This window comes from Hibiscus syriacus, unplaced genomic scaffold (genome assembly GCF_006381635.1).
Source record: "Hibiscus syriacus cultivar Baekdansim isolate YM2019G1 unplaced genomic scaffold, ASM638163v2 tig00110933_pilon, whole genome shotgun sequence".
Taxonomy (NCBI): domain Eukaryota; kingdom Viridiplantae; phylum Streptophyta; class Magnoliopsida; order Malvales; family Malvaceae; genus Hibiscus; species Hibiscus syriacus.
This window is the reverse complement of record NW_024062919.1, coordinates 1,088,003-1,113,489: the sequence shown is the minus strand read 5'-3', so window position 1 is coordinate 1,113,489 and position 25,487 is coordinate 1,088,003. Positions and strand designations below refer to the sequence as shown.

Genomic DNA, 25,487 nt, shown 5'->3' with positions numbered 1-25,487 from the left:
CCAAAGATAAAAGTTTTACAGTTCATGATTGTGCCATGTCGACGTTGCAATTACCATTCTTCGACATCTTCTCCGACCACTCAAGATACGAACGTGCTCACTTCATTGTCTCATACCACTCTATTAGTTTATATTTTACCTAAATCAATTTAGAACTCACAAAACTCAATCCTAAATCCAAAGCTTGTGAAACCCTAAACTACTCTGATCTATAACATCTAAAATCTGGTCAACATGGAATCACGATATACAACTTGCTTCCTCCTCCACCTCCCCACCATTGGGATTTGGAAGAAGATGATTCATCATCGAGAAATTAAAGGGGATTTTGAAACTATACATTTTTCACAAAAAATAAAGAAAATTTTGAGGAAACTTTTAAAAGAAAATTATCAAGACATAACACCATTAAATATTTAATGGTTAAGCGACCAAAATAGGAGCAAATTGAATGTTCATTGAGTAAATTGAAAATTTTTAAACTTTAGTGACCAAAACAAGAGTAAGAAAAAAGTTGAATGATGAAATTTATAATTTATCCAAAACATTATTCTTGTATTGTTTTAAACCACGTTTTCATTTCATTTTAGTCATATTAAAGATAAGCTTAGGTGTATATTGCATACGGATATGTGTAATATTATTTAACTTTTTCCATGCTTAAAAGATCAAATTGAAAATTAAATTAAAAAGATAGCCAATAGCATAGGGCTTGATCTTCATTAATTTATAACATAGATTAAAAAAACCGTAATTTTATAGGGCAAACGGAATCCAATTAGAAATAAACTTAAATTATAAAATCAACCTACTCGCTCTTACAATGTTCTTGACGGTGACAGTTTCCTATATTGGCAGGTTTTTATGGATAGCTAACCAATTTCAGACAAAACTCTCTATGATGTTCTCATTACGACTTTGGGGGGAAATATTTGATTTGGTTACCTAAAACATAAAACCACCAAAATTTACCCATTTTTCACTCAAATCTATTGGTGCAATTAAAGGTTTTAATCTTTTTTATACATTGCTTTTTTGTTTAATTATAAAAACATGAAACTAGCTTTTATTCACTAGCAAATCTATGTATTGTTTCGAGTTTGATAACCTACGTTTGTAGGGTGTATATACATTGTTCACCACTAAAAAAGATTTTGAATATATATTACTTTGTAATCACCCCAAACTATTCAAAAAAAAATCCAATATCTTTAATATTCCCTTATATTCTAAAATATGTTCTTTTATTAGTATGAGTTTTATAATATAATATATATTCGAAATACTCTCAAACATTTGACAATAAATGCTCAAACATTCATACAGATATCGTACTTGAACCTGAAAATTCTAGGGATAACAACCAGGGATGGACCGGGGGGAACGGGCGGGGGTAGTAGCTACATAAGAATTTCAAATTGTTATATATTTTAGATATTTTCTTTAGATTTTTTATTGACAATAAGTTTTCGCCCTCCTATAACTTTGTTATAAGTTTACCTCCCTTTTAAATTTTATAAATTCAGCCCCTTAACATAAAAATTCATATTCACCCTTAATACCAACCATCTCTTAATCACTGATATAGTTTAGCTCGTGTTAGGTATATAAAATATGACACTAACTATCACTTTTTAAAGTCCATACCCGATATGTAAAATAATCTCTATTTTAATTAAAAAAATAAAAACTTTATAATAAAAATATCTTATTAAAAAATAAATGTGATGTTTTGTAGTTCAACAAACATGAAAACATGCGTATAAAAGACTTAGATCTTCTCTTTAACTGTTTTATGACATTCTAACTAAATCCGAATGACTGGTGGAAGTTTCCAACAGACATGTCGTTAAAGAAATCTGTTGTTGGACAATCGATTTCTCTTTATTTTAATAATAATTCTGACCACCTAATAAACGTGGACTTTTTCTCCCATACGTCTTTCTCTTTGGAAAAAAGTAAATAAAGACTGGAGAATTTTCAGTCTACATTTGACGTAAGCCAAGTGCGTGTCTTAATAATAATCCTTTACGGCTGACGTTGGATGACTTTGATGAATAAAAATTGCATATAAATGGGTTAGTCATCTCAGAAAATTTATTAAAATAATTAACTCAAGTTCGATAGAGTTTAATTTGTAAGATCTAGCATATTCAGCATCATGAATCATTTAATGTATAACGATCAATGATGTTTCTCGTCAGTTAATAAATTTCTCCGGTAAATTTTTCGGTTGAATATGTATACTAAATTGTGAAAAATGGTATAGCATACAGTTCAAGTTGCATGTGAAAACTGCATTTGGTTAAAACAATGATTTTAACCATCAATATCAATTTTGATGTATAAACCAATACTGACTCCATGAAGCATATAGTGTATGAATAATTTCTTGGTTCCTTGTGAAGCAAGCATTGAAGAAATTAATAGGCTAGTAGTGGGTGGTGCAACAACTCCTTGCCGGTATGAACTATGGTTCTGGCTGCAAATATCACCATTTTTGCCCGATCAAACACCTAATCGGCCAACCTATGAACATCTCCATCTCTTTCCTATAAATACCCTTTTCTCTATCTCTCATATCAGTACCAAAGGCAAAGCTTTTAGCTGAGTAAGCTTTGATTAAATGGAGATTTTCAAGAATTTTTCTTTCATTGTCCTTGCCATTTTCCTTGTCATTTGCTATGTGTTGTCTGCAAATGCTGAAGTTCATAGACACCGGTTTGTTGTACGTCTTCGTTACTTTCTTTTGATCTTAATTTGTCCATTGTTTTCGTTTGATTCGAATCAAAGAGTTGATGTTGGTCATTTTCAATGAAACAGATTGAAGCGACAAAAGTGAAGAGGCTCTGCAAGACTCAGAACTCCATCACTGTCAATGGCATGTTTCCTGGACCTACTTTGGAGATTAAGAGTGGCGACACCCCTTGAAGTCCTTGTTGTCAACAAAGCCAGATATAATGTCACCATCCACTGGTATAATTCACTCATTCATGCATGCATGCATGCCATCAGCTTTCTAGTTGCATATGGTCATTTGCACATTTGAGTTACCATAACCACTTTTTTGATATATAGGCATGGTGTTCGGCAAATGAGAACCGGATGGGCAGATGGACCGGAATTTGTGACTCAGTGTCCGATTAGACCTGGAGGAAGTTATACTTATAGGTTTACAGTTCAAGGACAAGAAGGAACATTGTGGTGGCATGCTCATAGTTCTTGGCTTAGAGCTACTGTTTATGGAGCTCTCATCATCCGTCCCAGAGACGGCGAATCCTACCCTTTCCATAAGCCGAAACGTGAAACACCAATCCTTCTTGGTAAAAACATCAACAATTCCTTTTAGACTATGAGTACAATTAAGATGATCAAAATGATAAATTTTGTTGATGATATGATTATGACTAGGTGAATGGTGGGATGCTAACCCCATTGATGTTATGAGGGAAGCAACAAGAACAGGGGCAGCTCCAAATGTCTCTGATGCATATACCATCAATGGTCAACCTGGTGATCTCTATAAATGCTCCTCCAAAGGTAATTTCCGTTCCTTATTTCAGCCGGTGCGCCCGTCGACCTTTCAAGATCTTAACCATAATAACTGAAATTCAAACTTGAATTGCATATGATTTTTATATTCTATATTTGCAGAGACTACAATAGTTCCCATTGACTCTGGCGAGACGAATCTCCTCAGAGTGATCAATGCCGCCTTGAACCAACCCCTTTTCTTCAAAGTAGCTAATCATAAGCTCACTGTTGTTGGAGCTGATGCTTCCTATACCAAACCATTTACCACTTCAGTCCTCATGCTAGGCCCTGGCCAGACCACTGATGTTTTGATCCAAGGTGATCAGCCACCGTCTCGATATTACATGGCGGGTCGAGCCTACCAAAGTGCACAAAACGCACCATTCGACAACACGACCACCATCGCCATTCTTGAATACAAGTCTGCCACTTGTGCTGCCAAAAACTGCAAGGTCACCACTCCAGTTATGCCTTCTTTGCCAGCCTACAATGATACCAATACTGTCACAGCTTTCAGCCAAAGCTTTAGGAGTCGAGAAAAGGTCGAAGTCCCGACAGATATCGACGAAAGCCTGTTCTTCACAGTTGGTCTGGGGCTCAACAACTGCCCACCGAATTTCCGCAAGCGGCGTTGCCAAGGACCGAATGGTACACGTTTCACAGCTAGCATTAACAATGTCTCGTTTGTCCTCCCACGAAACTTCTCCCTGTTACAAGCTCACCAACAAGGAATTCCAGGGGGTCTTCACCACAGATTTCCCCGGAGCCCCTCCATTAAAATTCGATTACACCGGAAACGTGAGCCGCTCCCTCTTTCAGCCTGTTCCGGGAACCAAGTTGTACAGATTGAAGTATGGTTCAAGGGTGCAAATCGTGATTCAAGACACAAGCATTGTGACACCAGAGAACCACCCGATTCATCTTCATGGATACGATTTCTATATAATAGCAGAAGGTTTTGGGAACTTCAATCCACAAAGAGATACATCGAAATTCAATCTTGTTGATCCACCTTTAAGGAACACGGTGGGAGTGCCAGTGAATGGATGGGCAGTCATAAGATTCGTAGCAGATAATCCAGGTAAAAACATCATTAAAAATTACTTCTTTTAACATTCATGCATGTCATGGTTGATTATTAAAAGTGTTTTGGTAAAAACAGGAGTGTGGCTAATGCACTGTCACCTGGATGTTCATCTCAATTGGGGCTTGGCAATGGCTTTCCTTGTTGAAAATGGGGTGGGAGAATTACAGACCATTCAACCACCACCGTCAGATTTGCCTTTATGTTAGAGAGAATCCATCATCATCACCACCAAGAACACTATAATTAGTGCAAATCGTGAGCCCAACATGAAGGGTTGATTGCAAATGCTTTTATTAGTATTATTTGTCAGTTTGATAGTAGCGTAAAAATTCATGGTTGTTTTCCCCTGCATATGGGAAACTATTTTTATCCCCTGTTTCATTGTTTTCTTTCTATACTTGTATTCTTTTAATTTCAGAGAACATCAAAGATAATTTTGAAGCTGTTTTTTTTCAACCTTGTCTGTTTCTTGTGATTTTGTTGTTATAACCTAAATTGCTTGGAAGTAGGTATGTGTAGGATGGTAATGGGAAAGGTCGGTTTTTGGCTCCACCCGAATCCAATTCAAAATCTTTCCACTTACATTTTATTCGAATTGGGTTTAAAAGATCCAACCTGAAACTCGGTCTGATTTTCTTGGTCAAAACTTGCACTCGATTCAACTTAGATATATATATAATTAATTTTTATTAGGTAAAATAAAAATCTAATTAAAAAATGACATAGAAATAGATATTATTGAAAATATCTCAAAATAGGTAAGAGATAAGTATAACATTATGTCGGGACGAGTCAAATTTTTATCTTAAACTTGAATCTGATTCAATCATATTTTAAAATGAATTCGATTCAACTGACTCAATTCGGATTGGAATTTTTAGATCGAATCTGATCGAATCCCATCAATCCAGGTGAAAGGTCCATCCTAGGTATGCGTGCAACACCCATTTCGACAGCTCTCAGCAATACAAGATAGAAAGAAGTGATTTACCTTTCCATGTTGAGATAGCCCGAGCAACCATACTGTCCCATGTTAATAGAGCATTCTTCAAACCGTTGAGCAACAATATTGAATTCCAAAGTCGAACAGCAAAAGGACATTGAGAAAAAATATGGCTTCTTGTCTCCTGCTCGGTGTTGCAGTTAACACAAGTATCTTCAGAGTTAATTCCCATTTTAAGTAACCTGTCTCTAGTAGGGAGTCTGTTTAGCAGTGCCATCCAAGTGATCAAACTGTATTTTGGAATGTGCATTGGGAACCAGATTAGCTTGTGCCAGGATACTTTCTCCCCTTTGTTTCGGATTGCATCTCAGATATCCCTTTGCTATAACGGACCAGAAGAAGAAATGATAGTGTAAGCTGTTGCACGCAATTTGAAAATTCTGTTTACAGTCCAGCTCATGTTAGAACCTGCAACATAATTCCAAAACTCATGGTCATTAAGAATATATTTTTTAAACCAAGCAACCCAGAGGGAACCGTCACCCGCAAGGATTTTCCTAATGAGATCAATAATACACGCTTTATTCCATATTTTAGAGTTCTTCAGACCGAGACCTCCCTCTGCTTTGGGAAGGCAAATAAAATCCCAACTGACACGAGCACCTACAGCTGCCTTATCTTCACCTTTCTAGAAAAATCTGGAGCAAAGCTGATCCACCTTTAATAAGATCGATTGGGGAAGGATAAGTTGTCTGCACCAGTAATTTGAGACACTGAACAAGACAGAACGAATGAACTCAAGTCTGCCAGCATAGCTCAGATTCCTTGTTGACCAATGGTTGAAGCCTTTGCTTAATTTTATCAATCAGAACATCGCAGTCTTTCTCAGAAATTTTACGAGTAACAAGTGGGATACCTAAGTATCTCACCGGTAAGCTCCCTTTCTTGAAACTTGTAATATGTTGAAAAGACTCTATAGTTCTAGAAGAACTACCAGCAGCATAAAACTCACATTTGGAAGAATTAAGGTGAAGTCCAGAAATTTCATAAAACTGGTCAAGAACACTTAAGACACCCATAATAGAATCAACATTACCCTTACAAAATATCATTAGATCATCAGCAAAAGAAAGATGAGTAAGGCCAATTTTTTGCATTTAGGGTGGTAACCAAACACTCTTTTTTCATCAACCAAGTTAAGCATTTTAGAGAAAACATGCATGGCCAGAACAATTAAGGAAGGAGAGAGAGGATCACCCTGCCTTAATCCTCTTGCTCCCTTGAAATACTCTATAAGGGAACCATTGAAAGAGATGGAATACCTAGCTTGGGTGAAACAAGTCTCAATCCAAGCTATGAATTTAGAAGGAAGAAGAAGGGCTTTGAGGATAGAAGATAAGAAACCCCAATGAAGGGAATCGAAAGCCTTATGGGGTCAATTTTCATAGAGCATCTAGGGGAAATAGATTTCCTACCATAGCCTTTGACAATTTCTTGAGCAAGAAGGGTATTATCAACAATGCTCCTACCCTTGATAAAAGCTGTCTGATTTAAAGAGATAATGTCAGGAAGAAAAACAGACAGTCTTTTAACCGCATATATTTACTTTTTGTGGGAAGAAAGGAACCGCAGAATTTTTCAAGGTCGACATAGAACTATCGAAGACATGCTGAAGGTCATTAAAGAAGCAGTGGGAATCCAACTAAAGGGTAGAAATATTAATAGAATTGATAGTACCAATGAAAACCTTTGTAATGCTTGGGGAATTGTCTAACCAATCTGATTTCGTTTTACAAGTAGGCTGTTCTTAGTCCATTTTGTTAAAGACTGGTTGTTTGTTTTGTAACAATTCTTTGTTCCTTGGATAATAAAAATTTTGATTTATCCAAAAAAAAAAAGATAGAAAGAAGATTAAAATAATGGGCAGGACAAAGTTATGTTTCGTCATTGTCCTTTAACTTTTCATTATTAAAAATAATATATGAAAAATATTTATTTAGATCTCTTAATTTTAATTTAGTTTGATTTTATCCTTCTTAATTTTTATTGTTAATTATATTTTGCTTATTTGAATTAATATCCTGATTTCGTCCCTCTCAATTGGTTTGTCGAATGGTGCGGAAAGCCTGTTCTTCACAGTTGGTCCGGCCTAATATTAATTATACTGCTCTACTAAATATGTGATTAAATGTTCTCCATTTTCCCATCTGGAACGTAAAAGCAGGATAGCAGAAGATGGTAAAAAGTGCTATGAAGGTGAGCCAGAGCGTAAAGTAGACGAAGAAGAGGGCTTCAATCTTTTCTACAATTATAGTTTGTTACAGTTCAATCTGAATTCTATCTTGACACGATTATATTTTTTAAATTAAAAATAGAAAATCAAAGTAAGATAAAATTTTACTACACAAGTTTCTAGTGTTTCTTTTGTAATTAATTAATTATTTATGTAAATTAATAACAGGGATTAAAGCTAGAAAGTAAGTTGATTAAGTTTTGAAAATTATACACAGTCATAATATTTTTGTATTCTTTCTATGTTCGATATTTAATGAATTTCTTCTTTTCTATCGGTGTTTTTCCATCTAAGATTTTTTATGTAAAATATTTGCATGTTCTTTTATTGTGTTTGAAGCTGGAGTAATAATGTATTAAAAAACTGTAATTAGCAAGTTTCATCTAAAGCGATGTTTGTATTCTCATTATTTGGTTGAGAACAAGTTCATTGATAGATCACTTAATTATATTTAAAGAAATTATTTTGGATTTAGAGGCTACGAAGGTTGTTTTTAATCTCTTAGACTCGTATGACAATTCTAGAAAGTAAAAAAGAACCAATTTGACATAAGAGTTAATAACAGCTATTAAATTAGATTAAAAGCTTATAATATTGATAAATGTATTCCTATCATTAATATTATTTATGTTATAAAATATTCATATAAGAATATTTTAATATAAAAAGTATCATGTATGATGCTTATGCTTACAAGTGTATCAATCATTATCCTTGTGCAAGTAGTGCTAGGATATTATAGTGCCTCAAACTGTTCAACTGTCACTCAATTTGCCAAAACAGAGACTTTGAAAGTACAAATGCCACTGAAAAATGGAGTATCCATCTTTATACGCTACTTAATCAAATAGTATTATTAAATGTTAAAACAATGATCAACAATCGGTTAATCTAATAAGATGTGATACTAGATTTTTTAAGTTGTCAACAGGGCGGATGCACTAAACCCCTTAGGGGTCAAGTGAATGCATCGCCATTATTTAGGAAAAAAAAGTGAAATTTAGTATAATATGTTAAAAATAGAAGATTTTTTTTTTGCACCCCCATTACTTTTAAGAAAAGAAAATTAAAATTTTGGACCCCATTTATAAATTTCTGGATCTATCATGGTTGTTAAAAGTTTGAATTTTAAGGTTTGTTGATGAAGAAAATTGAATTGAGAGGGTCTTCCCTATAATAAGCATCTCCAAAATTTAATCTAGAATAACAAATCAATTGATCAGACACCAATGATCAAACTCAATAAAAATGTCAAAAACAATGGGGGTGGGGGTTTCAGCCCTGAAACCACGAATATTACAACCCTTTTCCCTTAAATTAACTACCAAAACCATGTCCTCGACACTTAAACTGTGTGTTTTAATTTTATTGGCACAATTAGTAATTCTAACTTAGCTCGGTCAATGGCTTCTGAATTCGGGTTTGGGGCTTGATATTAGTAAAACATGATGCTCGAAACAAATATTGTTGTTTAATATAAAAATAAGTGTTCAAATTATATTGTTTTTCTTAAAGTAGTGTTTAAACTTTTTTTACGGTCAATTCAAGTGTTTAATGTTATAAAAATTATTATTTTAGGTGTCTCAACCGTTAAAAAAATTTCGTTAAGTAACACGTGTTATGTTATTACAATTTTGAAAATTATTATTTAAAACTAACTTAAAAATATAATTTTAAATAAAAATTTATATTTTTTTAAAAAGATATTAAAAAAATATAAAACTTTGAAAACATTTATTCCAATCCTTATACCTACGCTAGCCACTATCGTTTGACGTCGTTACCGTCAGATCCCCACCCGTCAAAACTCCAAGCGACGACAAGATGAATCCGACCACCCAGAACCCATGACTCGATGAATCCCAATGAACCCGATGTTTAAAAAAAGTTAGAAAAATCGCAACACCCAAGAGATCCGACGAACCCAACGGCAAGGGCGACGACAAAGTCGGCCACTACCGACAAGGAAGGCGACAACGTCAGTGGTTGTGGGTGGAAAAGGAGATGATAAGGATAAGGTTAAGGTTAGGGATTTTAGGTTTTTTTTTTTATATAGATTTGAGTTTTTTTATTTTAGAGAAATTATGTTTTTTTTAATTTGATAATATTTTTAAGTTTTTTTAAAAAATAAAATTTTTAAAATTATCATAATGTGATATATATATCATCTAATGGAGTTTTTTTAACGGCCGAGACACATAAAATTGTAATGTAGTAACATTTGACACTTAAATTGGCTGGAAAAAAGTTTAGGCGTCGTTTGAAGAAAAAAAAATTGAGCACTTATTTTTATATTATGCCAACAACTTTTCATGTATTTTCTAAGAAAATATCCTCTATAAATAATTTAAATATCACATAAAATATTAAAAACATACTAATTTTTTTTATTAATATGAGATGATACAAGATAATATTTGTATAGAATATTTCTTTGTCAGAACTCATTAAGTAGTCTTAGTGGTTAAAGGGGATGTTGTTCTTCCTATATATCCTGTGTTTAAGCAGCTTGTAGAATGTTTATACATTATTAATTGATTAAGAAAATTTCGAACATATACTACACATTATTTATTTTATATAAATTGTATATTTTAATCATAAATCTTAAACTCTAAAATCTAAGATATAAAATCATAAACCTGATCCACTAAATCTTAAATTCTAAAATTTAAAATCTTAAACTAAATTCTAAATAAAAAAGCATTAAAATAATCAAATTGTATAATATATCGAAAAATTTCCATATTTGATATAATATTTATTATATAATTATACAAAATGTTACAATAAAATTAAATTAGCTAACCCTTATTCCCATATGTCATGGGGTAAGGGGAGGTAGGGTAGTAGGCTGCCCCAACGTCAGGTTGAGAGCAACTTCCGTGGGAGACCTTCGAATTATGAATTGCCTTTCGTGGGACTCGATCCCACGACCACAAGGTTAAGAGTCTTGTGCTCTACTAACTGAGTTGGACGGTCAATTCAAAAATTGACAACCTTAAAAAACATTCCAACTTGAAATTTAAAAATGTTACAATAATTTATGTAATTAAGTACTATTTTATATAATTGGATTATACATTTATCTAATTGTGCAATTACACTAATCTTCTAGATGATTAAGTTGTTAGGAAAACCATTTTCCTTCTAAAGAATTCCCTAATGACAAATTGACAACCTTAAAAAAAACATTCCAACTTGAATTTTTAAAAAAAAATTATCTTCATTTTTTATTTTCCTCCTTACTTGGACCCTACCACATTCATTTCCTTGACCATGTATATATATTTACATATCCAACTTTATTTATATTTCCTAATGAGTCAACTTGGCTACTATTATTTAATTATTTCCTTATCCAATAAACAATTTATTAATTCTACAAATAGTAATATTTTCCTTATTTTATTCCATTCATCTTCTTCTTGTATTAGGTTTTGGTATATGCTTTTCTTTTTCTTTTTCTTTTTTAACCTCTTTTGGAATATTCTCTTTTGAAATATCCTCTAAAATGAAGACAGTATAAAATTTTCAAACATTAATAGAAGCGACAAAATAGTGGTGTTTTTAAAATAAAATAAAAAATTGGGCATACATTATAAAATGTCAATTTGACATAATTATTGTGGCAGAAGTGTGAAGATATGACTTTTTGACCTTAAAATCAATGCTTTGGAAAAAATGTCAAATTAGTTAAACTCTCTTTTTTTTTGAATTAATAATTAGTATTTAATCTATTGATCGATTAATTTAGATCGGGTACTATAGAGACAAGAGTGACTCTCCCAACCTATTTTACTCTATTCGCAAACGTCATGGTTCAAACTCATTACCTTACTTAATAAACCTTGCGTCTCATCTCACTAGACCAACCGATTGTTAGTATTAAATATTTTTATTAGATAAATAAATTCTCTTAAAATCAGTTCTTCATTGTTTTGAAATCAGCTTTTGAAACTAGAATTTTTTAGTATTAAAAATAATAAAGAATAAGGCTATTTTGGGAATACAAACTTTTTTTCAAACCATCTTTTAGAAAAAAGTAAAAATTAACTTTTGACTCTTAATGTTTTGTTTCTATATATATAATTATAAAAATATCATTTAAATCTTATTCAGGCTATTTTTTTTATTTTTTTTAATATTACATCTAAAGTAGATATTTTAACTTTTCATAGTATTTTTTTTTATAACAAAATGAAATACTTTTAATTTACGGATCACATTTATCTATAATATTTTCCATTAAATTTTTAAAATTAGTTTTCAAAAGTAATTTTTAGAATCTAACAATAATTGAAGAAGTATCACCAAATTATTTTAAAGGCCTGATTAATTGGAGGCTAATATTATTAGACATTAAACATGTCAAATAATGGATAAAACATTTTGAACTAGTATAACACCAAGTTGATTCTAGCTGGTGGGAAAAAAATTAGATGACCCTATTCCCATATGTAATGGGGTAAGGGGGAGGTAGGATAGTAGGTTGCCCCCAACGCCAGGTTGAGAGCAGCTTCCGTTGTAGACCTCCGGCTGTCAGAATTATAAATTGCCCACAATGAGACTCAATCCCACGACCACAAGGTTAGAGTCTTGCGCTCGAGCTGGACGGGCAATTAAGAAAATAATGGAGAAAAAATGGAGAATTATGATTCTAGCTGGTGGGAATTAAGAAAATAACGGCGAAAAAAAATGAACCAAAGGGAATCATGTCAAAAGTTGTGAAACAGTAAAGGCATAAAGGTAAAGTTACATTTCAATGTTTATATTTCATTTTTAGAGTTAGTTGCATCACACATCCTCAAATTATGATTCTTATTTTAAATTATTCCTTGACTTTTAAATATTTTAATTTCATTCCTAAACTATTATTATTATTATTCTAAATTAGTCCTTAAACTTTTGAACATTTCATTTTCATCTTCAAACTATGACCTTCATTTAAACTTGTTGGACATTTCAATTTCATCACAAATTATACGTATGTACTAATCACATCATTTGTTAATAAAATTATTAGGCCAAGTTACATTATTGTATGTTTGAAAAAAAAATTAGGTTAAACTATGCTTGAAACTAATTACATATTTGGATGACTTTGTGGATGAAATTGAATTATTCAAAAGTTTGGGGACCATTTAGAATGAGAGTCATAGTTTGGGGATGAAATTAGAATATTCAAATGTTTAAGGAATAATTTAGAATGAAATTCATACTTTGAGGATAAAATTAGAAAAATCAAAATTTTAAAGATTAATATAAAATGGGGATCATAATTTGAAGGCACAATTAACTCTTCTTCTAAATTTAGTTTTTGATTTTTATTTAAATTTTATATTCAATCTTTCAAAAAAAATTAAAATATTTTTACTAAAAATATTAGTCAATGTCATGACTATTTATTTATATGATTGTTTATAAGATTATAATACTAGGTATTAAATATGATTTTAATGTATTTTATAATTAGGATTTTAATATCAATTATTAGAAATAATTTATTTATACCAAATTCATCATCCACGACTCTTCATTTAAGATCTTAGATCTTAGATGATAAAAATCATATTTCCAACCATATCAAATCATCACAATCTCGGATAAGTATATTCTATACCATTTTTTGATATATTAGTGTATTATATATCTTTGTCTAAATATTAATCATATATTTATTTTAGTTCGATTACATGCTAGATTTTGATTGAAATATTATATGTTGGCCTTTAATAATATTAAAGTATATTATTAATGAGTAAGTAAATTTAATCGGTTGATCAAATTACTTATCTTTATTTCTACATGTTCTCTTAGGCCACCGTTATGGACTCTAGACTCATTAGAATTGTTTACCCAAAAAGTTTGTTAAAATATTAAAATAATATTCTTTTAATTTTTTATAAAAAAATATTTAAGTTATATCACATAGGACGAATATGTGTCTACGTGGCAACGTCTTTTGAAAAGCTCTTCCTCAAATAAACATATTTGCTCACGTGACAAGTCATATGGGTTGTTTTTCCAACGTAAATGTCTTATAAAACCCGCTATTTAAGTATAAGCTCTTTCGAAGAATTTTTCATAAGGCGTGTCTTCGTCTTATATAGTGATTTACACAAATATATTAATAATATAAATTTTTCGTATATGAAAATACCAAAAATTTTAAGATTAACATTATTAATAAAATAAACAATTAACATAAAAAATTAAAATTTAGGGTGGACAACCTAAGTTGCTATTTCGCCCGTCATTGATCCTGTGATTGATTGAAATGAGTGCAATTATATATATATATATATATATATATATATTAATACTATGTTAATACTATGATGATAAAGGAAAATAAAAAATATTATTTTAATAATTTAGTCCCGAAAGTTATCGACATTCACCAATAACAACAACCCAAATTTTATTTAGTTTAAGAAAAGGTATTGAATCTTTATAGTTCGAATAAAATAATTGGAAAAATCTACCAAAAACAAAGTCCAAAGAAGCTTCAACTGGTCGATCCACTTGCAGGGTCCGGCGCAAGCCTGCTTGCATATTAAGAAAATATACTCTTATCGTATATAATTGACAACATGTTCTCCATTTCCAATCCCACATCTCTTCAATTATTCTCAACATGCCTTCTTCTTTGCAGCTTCATCGGACCACCGCCAACGTAGGCGGCTGCCGCCACCACCAAAAACAACACTCTCAACCCGCCTCCCTCACGAGCTTTTTCCCTATCCCCACCGGTGTTTCCGTCCCCGACATGGTCTCAGCTTACCACATCCACAACCTGGGTCCTAATCAGTGTTGCTCCGCCGTGGTACAAACTATAAAAGCCCCTGTGGAAACCGTCTGGTCGGTGGTTCGCCGTTTCGAAAACCCTCAGGCTTACAAGCACTTCCTCAAAAGCTGCCACGTCATAGCCGGCGACGGCAACGTTGGCAGCCTCCGTGAAGTCCATGTGATATCGGGTCTCCCTGCCGCTTTCAGCACCGAGAGGCTCGAGATCCTCGACGATGAACATCACGTGCTTAGTTTTAGTGTCGTCGGCGGTGTTCATAGGTTGAACAATTACAAGTCCGTGACGACTCTACACGCTTCCGGTAACGGGACAGTCGTCGTCGAATCATTCACCGTGGATATACCACAGGGTAATACAGGAGAAGATACATGCTCTTTCGTTGATACTATTGTACGTTGCAACCTTCAATCTTTGGCTCAAATGGCTGAAAATATGGCAACATCATCCTTTTAATTTCTTTTTTAAAATTAGTTCTCTTTATTCTTTTTTTTTCTTGGTACGAAATTGATTAATGTCGACGAATGATATATCTATTAATGAAATTTTCGTATCGAGATTCATAGATCGAAATAGAAGCCTTGATGAAGTTGAAGGAGGTTGTATTCTACCATAGTAATATCAATGATCTAATCTGTATGTTAACACAGTCAATTTGTATGTAATTGTGAATGTATTTCCTTCTTTGTTTCAATGGAGGAAGGGCTTTTTTTATATTTTATTTTTGATAAATTTTCATCTAATCCTAATTTTCAGTTAGCGAGCTAAAAAATACGATGGAAAGCGAGCTAAAAAATACGATGGAATATACAGATGAGCAGCTCGACCAATCGGACAAATATGATTGTTCAGAAAGATTTTTTATTTAATTTTTATTATTATTTATCGTTTCCATTTGGTCAGTCAACAAATTATATAATTATTAATCAATATCAATTATTTTTACTTATTACCAAAAAAAATATCATCTTTAACTTAAAATGACATCAAATATCTTCTGTTGGGTTAATCAAATTATTTTAAAGTGCATATAAATTAATCAATTTGTATTTAAAAAACATCTTTGTGTATGTAGTAATGTCCCTTGGATTAATAAAAAATATTAAAAAGATTCCCATTTGTAACGTACGAATAACTGGGGCTGCTATAATAAATATATACAAGTTTAATATAATATTTAGGGTAAATTACCTCAATTAGTCATTGAACTTTAATTTGTGTATTATTTGATTACTAAACTTTAAAACACTTTAATTTTAATATTAAACATTTGATATTGATTTTTTTTGTCACTAGACCAATGAATCATTAATATTTGGATGAGTACAATTTTGTGTTGATGTGTGCTTGCGTCAAAGCCATAAAAACAATTGTTTTTATTAACTTCATCTTCTTCTTCATAAAAATTAGAGTTTTCATCCATTTTAATCATCATCGAAAATTGTTATTCTTCAACATTTTTTGTGATCATCCTAGACGTTGATGAACTCGTCTCATTGGCCTCTATGATTTTATTAGTTTAGATTTTCTCAAAACCTCTTTGAAACCCTCGAAATTATACATAAAAAATACTATCATATTTTGGGATTTGAGAACTTTCTTATATTTGAGAGGTTAGGGATGTTTGTTAAAAAAATCTAAATGGTGAGAAGCATTCTTTCAATAAGAAGAATCATATAGCTCGAAACCAGTCTCATTAGATGGACATCGGAGGAGATCATAGCTTTTAGAATATTGAACATTTAGATATATTTTCATTGACTTTGAGTGGGTTTTATGAAAATCCCATCAAAAAGAAGAAAGATGAGTAGAATGTGAATATTTTGATATTGACTTATCGTGAGTGACGATCGGCGATGGGTGATGATTGACCAACAACGACAATCGAAGAAGTTGATTTTTTATATATAAAAAATGAGAAAGAAACAGCCATCTCATCATGCCATTAACGACATGAAGATCTAGTGACAAAAAAATCTACGTAGGAAGTTCAATACTAAAATTAAGGTGTTCTAAAATTTAGTGACTAATCAATATACAAATTAAAGTTCAATAACCAATGAGATAATTTATCCCAACGTTTATATCTATGGATAAAGATGATCATAAAAGCCTGTGCATGACATGCTAGAGACATGACATACACCTTACCATAATAAATTTAATACTTTTTATAGGTTTCTTTTGATGTTTTTAATCCAGCGTGTAACATGTTGACAAGAAAAACAGGTTAAAGGATCAATACAATATCTTTATTTATTCAAATGTTCATTATCTTAGGATATGAATATATCTTCAGAACTTTCATGTACGGATAGGTTTTCATCTCTTCACGATAGATGAAAATAATATCTTTAATTATTTTTAATCAACTATTAATCACATTTTAAAAATTAATATGCTTTATTTGATTTTTGGGGGGAGAATAAGATAAAGAAAAAGAAAAATCTTCCTCACAAATTGCAACTTGACTTGTTTATAAAACTTCAACTTGTTGTAGAAAACAATGCAAGTTGATGGTAATTATGCACATCTTTTCTAATTATTCTTCTCTCCATTTTTTAATTATTAATAGAAAAAATCCAATAAGTATTTTAAAAAAATTAGTTAATATATATTTTATTGACAACAAACACAACTTGCATTGAACTTAGGACCTTTAGGAAAATAACATGCCCTTTTATCATTAAAGCCGCTTGATAAAAGTTACAAAATGATCCTCTGACTATAAGATAATATTTTGTTGAGTTCTTGAACTATTAAAAGTACAAAATGATCCCCTGACTATAAAGAGTTGTTTTGTTGAGTCTCTTGAATATTAAAAGTTACAAAATGGTTACCCGACTATTCATTATGTTTCAAACTCGTCATCTTTTATTAAAAAATTAACGACAATCTGACCTGGACGTTAACATACAACTCAGACGATCGTTAATTTTTTAACGGAAAAGAGCGAGTTTGGAACATAATAAATAATCGAGTGACCATTTTGTGACTTTTAACGGTCGATTGACTCATCAAAACAACTTCATATAATCATGGAATCATTTTATAGTTGAGAACTCAACAAAGTAATATCTTATCGAAAATCATTTATGTACTTTACCCAAAATTATAAATATGAACGTACTTGAATATTTTATATCTTTTGATTTAATTAATTCGATTAACATTATAATTATGGTAGCAATTCGAATGGCCTGAATCCAAGGATGATTGCTTATAAATTATCCCAAAAAATATTATAATTAAAGTGATTTTCTTGTTCAAATTTGAAAAGCCATGTTGGCCACTTGCTATATAATGTCATGCGATTTTCTAATATTTCAAACAGCCTGGAATCTGGTAAGAAAATCAGTCGATGGCAACCCCCCTACACGTGCTTCTTGTCTGCAACTTGATCAAGAAAAAATAATTATAATATAATATAATATAAATGCGATATACACTTTATCAAAATTATCTTTTTTTTTGTTAACATATTCTAAATTTTATAAATATATAATTTTTAAATGAAATTATTAAATACGAATAATATAAATATTAAATATATAGGGATGGATGCAAGAATTTATATCAAGGGGTGCGAACTTAAGAAATTATATTAAAAACATAGAGGTTTAAAATTATAAAACCTCATTAGATGCAAAACTAGATAATCTATATAAAATATAAAAAATATTTAAATATAATAGATTTTAAAATTTTTAGGGGTGCGACCGTATCCTAATATCCCTCTGTCCATTCCTATATATATGGGTATACCGTATACATCATAATGAAGAACAGAAAAGGAAAAAGAAATGTGATTATTAATATAATAAAGAGGCTTTTTTCAGACAAGTTGTTTTGTTGAGTGAAACATGCCTTGTTGCTTACTTCAATTGAGCTTTCTGTGTTGAATGAATCAAGATAAAGGTAGATTTCATAATAATTATCAATTTTATACATTATATTATATTATGATTATTTTACTCCGTTAGAAGTTCTTTGCACGCATCATTTTTGCGTCTCACAATTGTTAAAAAATTCTAGGATATCTTTGAATTTCCGTCGCCTAGAGACATCTGAAAGATATAAAGGGAATGTCTCCGGATAAAAATCTCGAAGATTTAAATCTCTAAAAAGTTAAATCTATTATGGCCCTACGGTTAACACATGCACTAAATACTCACTATAAAATTTCTCGACTGAAATTGAGAGACGAGATACAACCTAAATAAAATTATCTCACTATTGTTCTCTTCTGCTCTACCTCCTCACAGAGACAAAGTTATCAACACCAATCAATGGTCGATTACTCGCCAGTTGCGTCTCTCTATCTAAATTAGAAGGTGTGAACCGTCAATAATAACCAATACAACTTATTTGGTCTTTTCAATAATCGAATCGATTAAAAAATTAATATATATATATATATATATATATATAAGTAATTATATTATAAAGTAACAAAATAGATTCAAGGATAGAACAATTTGGCAAAGAGAAGCTCATTCCAAGTATCTTGAAGGCCAGGCAAACACCAATGAACACAATCGGCATAGCTAGTGGGGTTAGCCAACTGCTCGGGCGTCAATGGATTCCATTGCTTCTTGTAAATCGATGTGTGCGCATCTTTGCGATAATTCGACATCTGAGTGATGTTAAGGAACGTGATGGGGTACTTTGATTTACTAAATACTTCCCCAATCACTTTCATTACACTTTTTCTACTATCCGAACCCCAATAATTTGGATCTTCAATCATTGCTGTTTGGTTGTAACAGTTCTCACTTGCTCTACCTCCCCAATCAATGCCTCTGCCAACAAAAAATGGTTTGTTCATCGAATATGATCGAACGATCGAAAATATAGTCTAAAACGATCTGATTCGATTTTAAATACGAATCGATGGGAGTTGAAGTTATACTCACTTTGCATGAGTAGGGGACATGCTGGTGAAGAAAACCCTACTTTTGCTTGGATTCATATTTCTTCTCACCCATCTCAACATGCTTCTCATTCCCATTCCATAGGCTTCCTCGGTTGAAACAGTTATTATTTCTTTATCTTCATCCTCGAACGATCCTTTTCTGTCCAAACGTAGTGAATATTCATATAATGATCATATCCGAAACATGAGCATATATATATATATATATGAAATGAAGATGTTCATTAGTAGATCAAATTCATGCATGAGATTAAGGACTGGATGGGCATTTGAACTAAAGTCGATGGGTTTAGATTCAATTTGAACCGATCCTATCTGGTTAGTTTTTTCTTTTTTTATAAAAAATAATCAGGTTCGGGCTGAATTTTTTAAAGGATAAGATCAAGTCGGGTTTAAGGTGAAAAATATATGACATGACCAGAAAATAATAATATAGTTGATCTTTATATATCTAGGGATAATTACTATAATATCTCTATATCTATGTTTTTTTTCAATTAGGTCCCTATTTTACCTAATAAAAATAAGAACTATATATATTTGTATTAAGTGAGATATGAGTTTTTATCTTAAAAGTCGGGTCAGGTAAAATTTCTCTAAACTTGGATCAGGACAAGTGACAAGTTGAGGGATGTTATACTCAGGTCGAGTTCAACCTTAAGTGTGATATATTTTAAACAAGCTTAATTTTTTTATCCAAACCTATTTTCGAGTATAATATTTTCAGTTAAACCCTTCTATTGGACCAATAACTCAATCTTTGAACAAATCTAATGTTAAAAAAGAAAATTAATTGAATTCGAGTAGGTATAGAACAAAACGAGAGACATACAAGACCTTCATCTCCAAGCCAGTCATCCACCACAAATAGGTATTGAAAACCAAGATATCAACCCCTTTCCAATGCTTGCCATGCTTGTTGATGGAACCTTTCCTCACTACCCTATCAGATATCCTATGAACAATCGCATTATCTGCGTTCGATTCAAGTAGAAATGGAGCCCAGTAGAATTCAATGCTCATATTATAATCCTAAAACAAAAAGATAAATCATTAAACATCAATGTAGAATTTAACAAATATTATTTACTGTTTAGTAAAAAAAAATTACCTTGGCTTTGAAAACAGTGAGGGAATCATGATTATAAGTTTTGATGGATTTTTTATCCTCAGGGATGAGTGTATGAAGAAGACAGATCATTGATGTATATTGGCCACGGTTCAATGAGTCTCCCACGAACATCATTCTCTTCCCTCTTAGGGTTTCCAGCATCAATGTCGCATTGAAACTGTTTTATTTATGAAAGTTTATAACCATAAACGTACGCGTAGTTGGGAAATATTCATATAACCATTAACATAAAAAAAAACTAACCACTTAAAATCTTACAAGACTTCATAAATTCGATAGTGGTGGTTCTACAAAAAAATATTTATTGTATTTAATATATAAAAAAATTAATACTTCTAAAATAATTTTCACTTTAACCATTTTATTATTAAGAGCATATTAGTTATTTAATCTCAAATTTTAAGAGAAAATGATTTAATTTGACTAATATTTAAATTCAAAGGACTTAAAATATAATTAGACAAAATTTAGAAGGATCAGAGTCCCTCCTATTGCCTATATAACTTCATGGACATCTAGACGAGGAGAAAGATCTGATTTTTGTAATGTTGATATTTTAAATACTAAATTAAAATATTTAAAAAATTAGGGACCGTTTTAGAATTTAAGCGGTAGTTTAAAGGAGCTTGGTGCAATTAACCCTTAGTTAATTGTTTTACCTAGGAAGATCGCATCCATGAGGTTGCCATCGCCATTTTTCATAGTCTTTATCAGGTCTTCCATGTTCTTGACACGTCAACTGAGGCTGAATGTACGGACACTCCGATTCTTCGTAGAGAGGCCGAGTTAACTCGTCCCTAACCCACCTCCCACTGAAAACATCACATCCTTCTTCACCCTTCCCTATTGCGAAAGCCAGCTTCTCTCTCTTCTTCACTAAACTCAAATCCCCATAACCCAGTCAAATTAATTCAACAAAGAAAAACACTGCTTGACCCAATTGGCTGAGTTGAGTTAACTCACCAGGTTTAGACATAACTCGGCCTGGACTTGGTTCAAGCTGTCCAAGAATGCACATGAAATCTTCTCCATAGAGAATTGCAACGAAAACAATGAAAGCTAACAAAGTAAAGAGATAAGGAGAGAATCGTGTTTTTCTAAGAATACTAGAGGAAGACGACGACAATGGCGGTTTCATGGTCTTTTTCTTCTAAAAAAAGACTGTAATGTTATTAATTCACGTGGGAATTTTTAGTTATTTTCAAGGGTATAGGAGTTTAGCAATGTTGAGATTGGAGCATGAATATATATAGAGAAAAAATCTATATAGGAATGATAATTACTTTATTATAATTTCATCTAAAATATTGTATATTTATAAGATGTTTGATAATTAATAATTTGAGTTATATATAGCAATGATAGTAGATCCAATATTTATAATTTTTGAAGGAGTTATTTTTCTTATATGTCTCGGGTTTAAGGAGTTGTGTTTGTAGAGTGTGTATTTTTTCAATAGATTAAGAAAATATATGAATATATATTATCTTATAATCACTTTAGATAATTCAAAAAAGAATAAAGATCTCTTTAAAATTCAAATCTTATTTATTATTTATATTAAATTTGAGTCTTAGCATACAACTTTAAATTAATAAATATATTTCAATTATTCAAATCTATTAAATATTAACATTTAACTACAAAACTAAATAAAAAAATACTTTTTTTTTTGAAAAATGGGCACTTTGTATTAATAGGATACAAGGTGCACCACCCCATAGATAAAATAGACTGAATATATGAAGATTAAAGTTTTCATCTCTTGATGTCTTGAGTTCGAACATCATGTATGTATGAGTGTATGAAAGTTTAATGTAAAATGATTAAGAGTCTTTGAACAAATACTACTTTATGTTCACCCCATACTAATAAAAAATGTCATCGATTCTAAATTGACTACTAATTAAAATATTAAAATCTAAATATTATCTGAATCCAAAAAAACAACCCAGTTATTCATAAATATTCTGTCGTCGATATTCATCCATATTATTTTATATCATATTCACTTTATTTATTTATTTATCATGCTTTTAGTTAGGTTTCTCTTGTCATGTTCATTTCATATGATCATAAAGTGAGATCTCACAGCATTTACATCAACAGCATGTAAACCAACCTGTCATTGCTTCACTTAGTTTAACATAGGTTTTTTAATTATTTTTCTTCACATTATTGTATCAAAATAAAATGATTAATATAATTTTATAATTTCCCCCATATAATTATTCCTATATTCTTAAAAGATCCAATTTTGCATTTACTTGAATTGAATTTGTTACCACAAATATAAAATTTTACATTACTTAAGTGTAAATTTACAACTTAAATAAATAAATAAATAAATAATTTTTTAGTGATTATTTTAGTTTATTTTTATATGAAAAAAAAACCTAAAAGAGGGAAAGAAGAGAGGTAGTGCGTAGTAAATGATGTGCAACGGAAAGGTTAATCTTCCCTTAGCTTTCAAGCTAAGGATGTTCTAAAGATGCCACATCATTATCCAACCTTTGTATATGCATGCATTTTTATTCAAATTATTTCAAATTAAGATCAAATTGATATAATGTATATATTTAGTGATGTTTAAGTAATTAAACAAAGGTTGCTTTGGTTTAAGAAATTTAGGTGATGATTTGATGACATTCTACCTTTGTAATACCTTTTAGGTGATGCTGAACTAATTACACTAATCTTTAGCAATAAAGCAGTTAGCTCTCGAGTGCTGTCCACATTCTATATTCAACAATCCAATAGGAATGTGTCAACTAAACCATCGCCATGTATTTTATTCCAAACTTCTATTCATGTTCTAACTCTTTATTTGTGTCCTACGCATACTATTTTTTATGCCATGATTATGTTAAATAAAAGATTGGATAATTTTGATAATTACTTACTACACTCACATCATTTATATGTAGAATTATGATTTAAGTTTGTTTTCGTAGTCGGTTAAAATCAGTAACGGCGTTTCTAATTTTTAATTTCATCAATTTAGCTCTTGAATTATATGAATTGCATCAACATTATTTTTTTATCAACTTATCATATTCATGCGACAGTTCATCATGTTGACATGAAAATCTACTCGTGAACAATAATAGGATAAATATGCTTAGTTGATTTGTCTAGAAAGTTTGAGAACTTAATTTTTTTAAAAAAAAAATTCTGAAAACTTATTTAATCTTTAAGTAAAAATTTTAAAAAGTGTTGAAATTTAAGGAAAATATAGTATGCAAATTAAATGACCATCCAGCTCAGTTGGTAGAGCACAAGGCTCTTAACTTTGAGGTCGTGAGATCGAGTCTCACGGAGGGCATTTCATAATTTGGAAGTCTCTTACGGAAGCTGCTCTCAACCTGGCGTTGGGGGCAGCCTACTATCCTACCTCCCCCTTACCCCATTACATATGGGAATAAGGGTCAGCTAATTATAGTATGCAAATTAAAAATAATTATTAGAAAGTAGTGTAATAATGTGAAAATATATATCTACGACTAATTCTATGAAAGACGTGATATTTAAGAATATTTTCCTTGAAACAGACATGATATAGTATTCACAATTTTACTTACTATTCTAATTTATAATTATAATGATAAATTGAGGCTCTTTATAATTATATGAAATCTGGACAAGATAGATATATTAGAAAATATGTTAAAACAATAACTTAAAAAGTATATGTTTAAATCGGAATAAAGTAATATATTCAAGAGTCAATTACGCACGAAAAGTGTTAAAACATCTCAGATACCTAATATTGATGATTTTCTAAAATCGTATGTTGTCTCGATTCTCAAAAAGTTATAAATAAATTTACCTTTAATTTTTCATTCCTTAAATGAATGTACTTCCATGGAATCCATGAGACAAAAAATAATGTTAATAATAATAATAATATCAAATTATAAAAATATAAGAAAATAATAAAAATAATTTTATATAAAATAAAAAGAAAATATGGTAATGAAAGAATTAATACGAATAGTAATAATATAAAATAATTTGGTTAAAAGTAACAAATATATACATACCCAAAACCTAAAAGGTTGGTCTCAACGACTGGGCTGGATGGAATGGACTCTGGGCTAATCCCAATTAAGGGTTACCTCCTGATATACTGGACGGGTCCTCTGTAATTGGGTTGATGGGTTAAAAAGAACAGATTGGACCTAGGTCAGGTCGGTGGTATCATTATTAATGTGCAACATCCTAAATTCGATCATTGTCAAATGGATATGAGATGTTACCTTGGGTTGCTGAAACAACCACCCAGTTTTAAAAAAAATTATATCATTTCGAAATATAATATGATTGATCAAATTCATAACAATTATAAAATATTTATAAACTAAACTTTGTTACACTTTAGTTTAAAACAAATATATATATATATATATATCAGAGTTTACATAGTAAATATATAAATAAAATTTCTATGAATACACATGCCCACTAAAAATAATAATATTGTATTATGGATGAAGATACAAGAAATTCTACTGCAATGGTATTCCTTGAACAAACTCAGACTACTAACTTACGAACGAAAACATCAAAATATTAAGTTTTATAAAATTCAATAATATATCTCTGTTCTTGAGTATACATCATAAATCCCATAAATATAAGCATGCTAACAGAAATAACAATAAACAACATATACATATATGATTCATGAATACAAGTTTTATATGCTAAAGGTTCATTGGATTTTCTTCATAATAGTATTTGCCTTATGCATT

The 25,487-nt window shown here is 30.9% G+C and overlaps 2 protein-coding genes and 1 pseudogene across 2 annotated transcripts; 2 read left to right on the top strand and 1 right to left on the bottom strand.

Annotated features, from left to right (window-relative positions):
• The first annotated feature begins 2,595 nt into the window (after positions 1-2,595).
• Positions 2,596-5,007, top strand: LOC120147032 (annotated as a pseudogene).
• Positions 5,008-14,484: 9,477 nt separating this feature from the next.
• LOC120146958 (abscisic acid receptor PYL4-like) lies at positions 14,485-15,232 on the top strand. The gene has a single exon (XM_039160431.1). The coding sequence runs from the start codon at positions 14,498-14,500 to the stop codon at positions 15,119-15,121; it is 624 nt and encodes a 207-aa protein (XP_039016362.1). The 5' UTR covers positions 14,485-14,497; the 3' UTR covers positions 15,122-15,232.
• A 3,856-nt stretch (positions 15,233-19,088) lies between these two features.
• LOC120147063 (protein trichome birefringence-like 33) lies at positions 19,089-21,932 on the bottom strand. Its single transcript, XM_039160525.1, has 6 exons — positions 21,697-21,932; positions 21,393-21,609; positions 20,713-20,890; positions 20,434-20,633; positions 19,582-19,740; positions 19,089-19,467 (listed from the first exon to the last, which is right to left on the bottom strand). Exons 1-6 carry the CDS (start codon positions 21,869-21,871, stop codon positions 19,128-19,130), a joined length of 1,269 nt encoding a protein of 422 aa, XP_039016456.1. The 5' UTR covers positions 21,872-21,932; the 3' UTR covers positions 19,089-19,127.
• Positions 21,933-25,487: the final 3,555 nt, after the last annotated feature.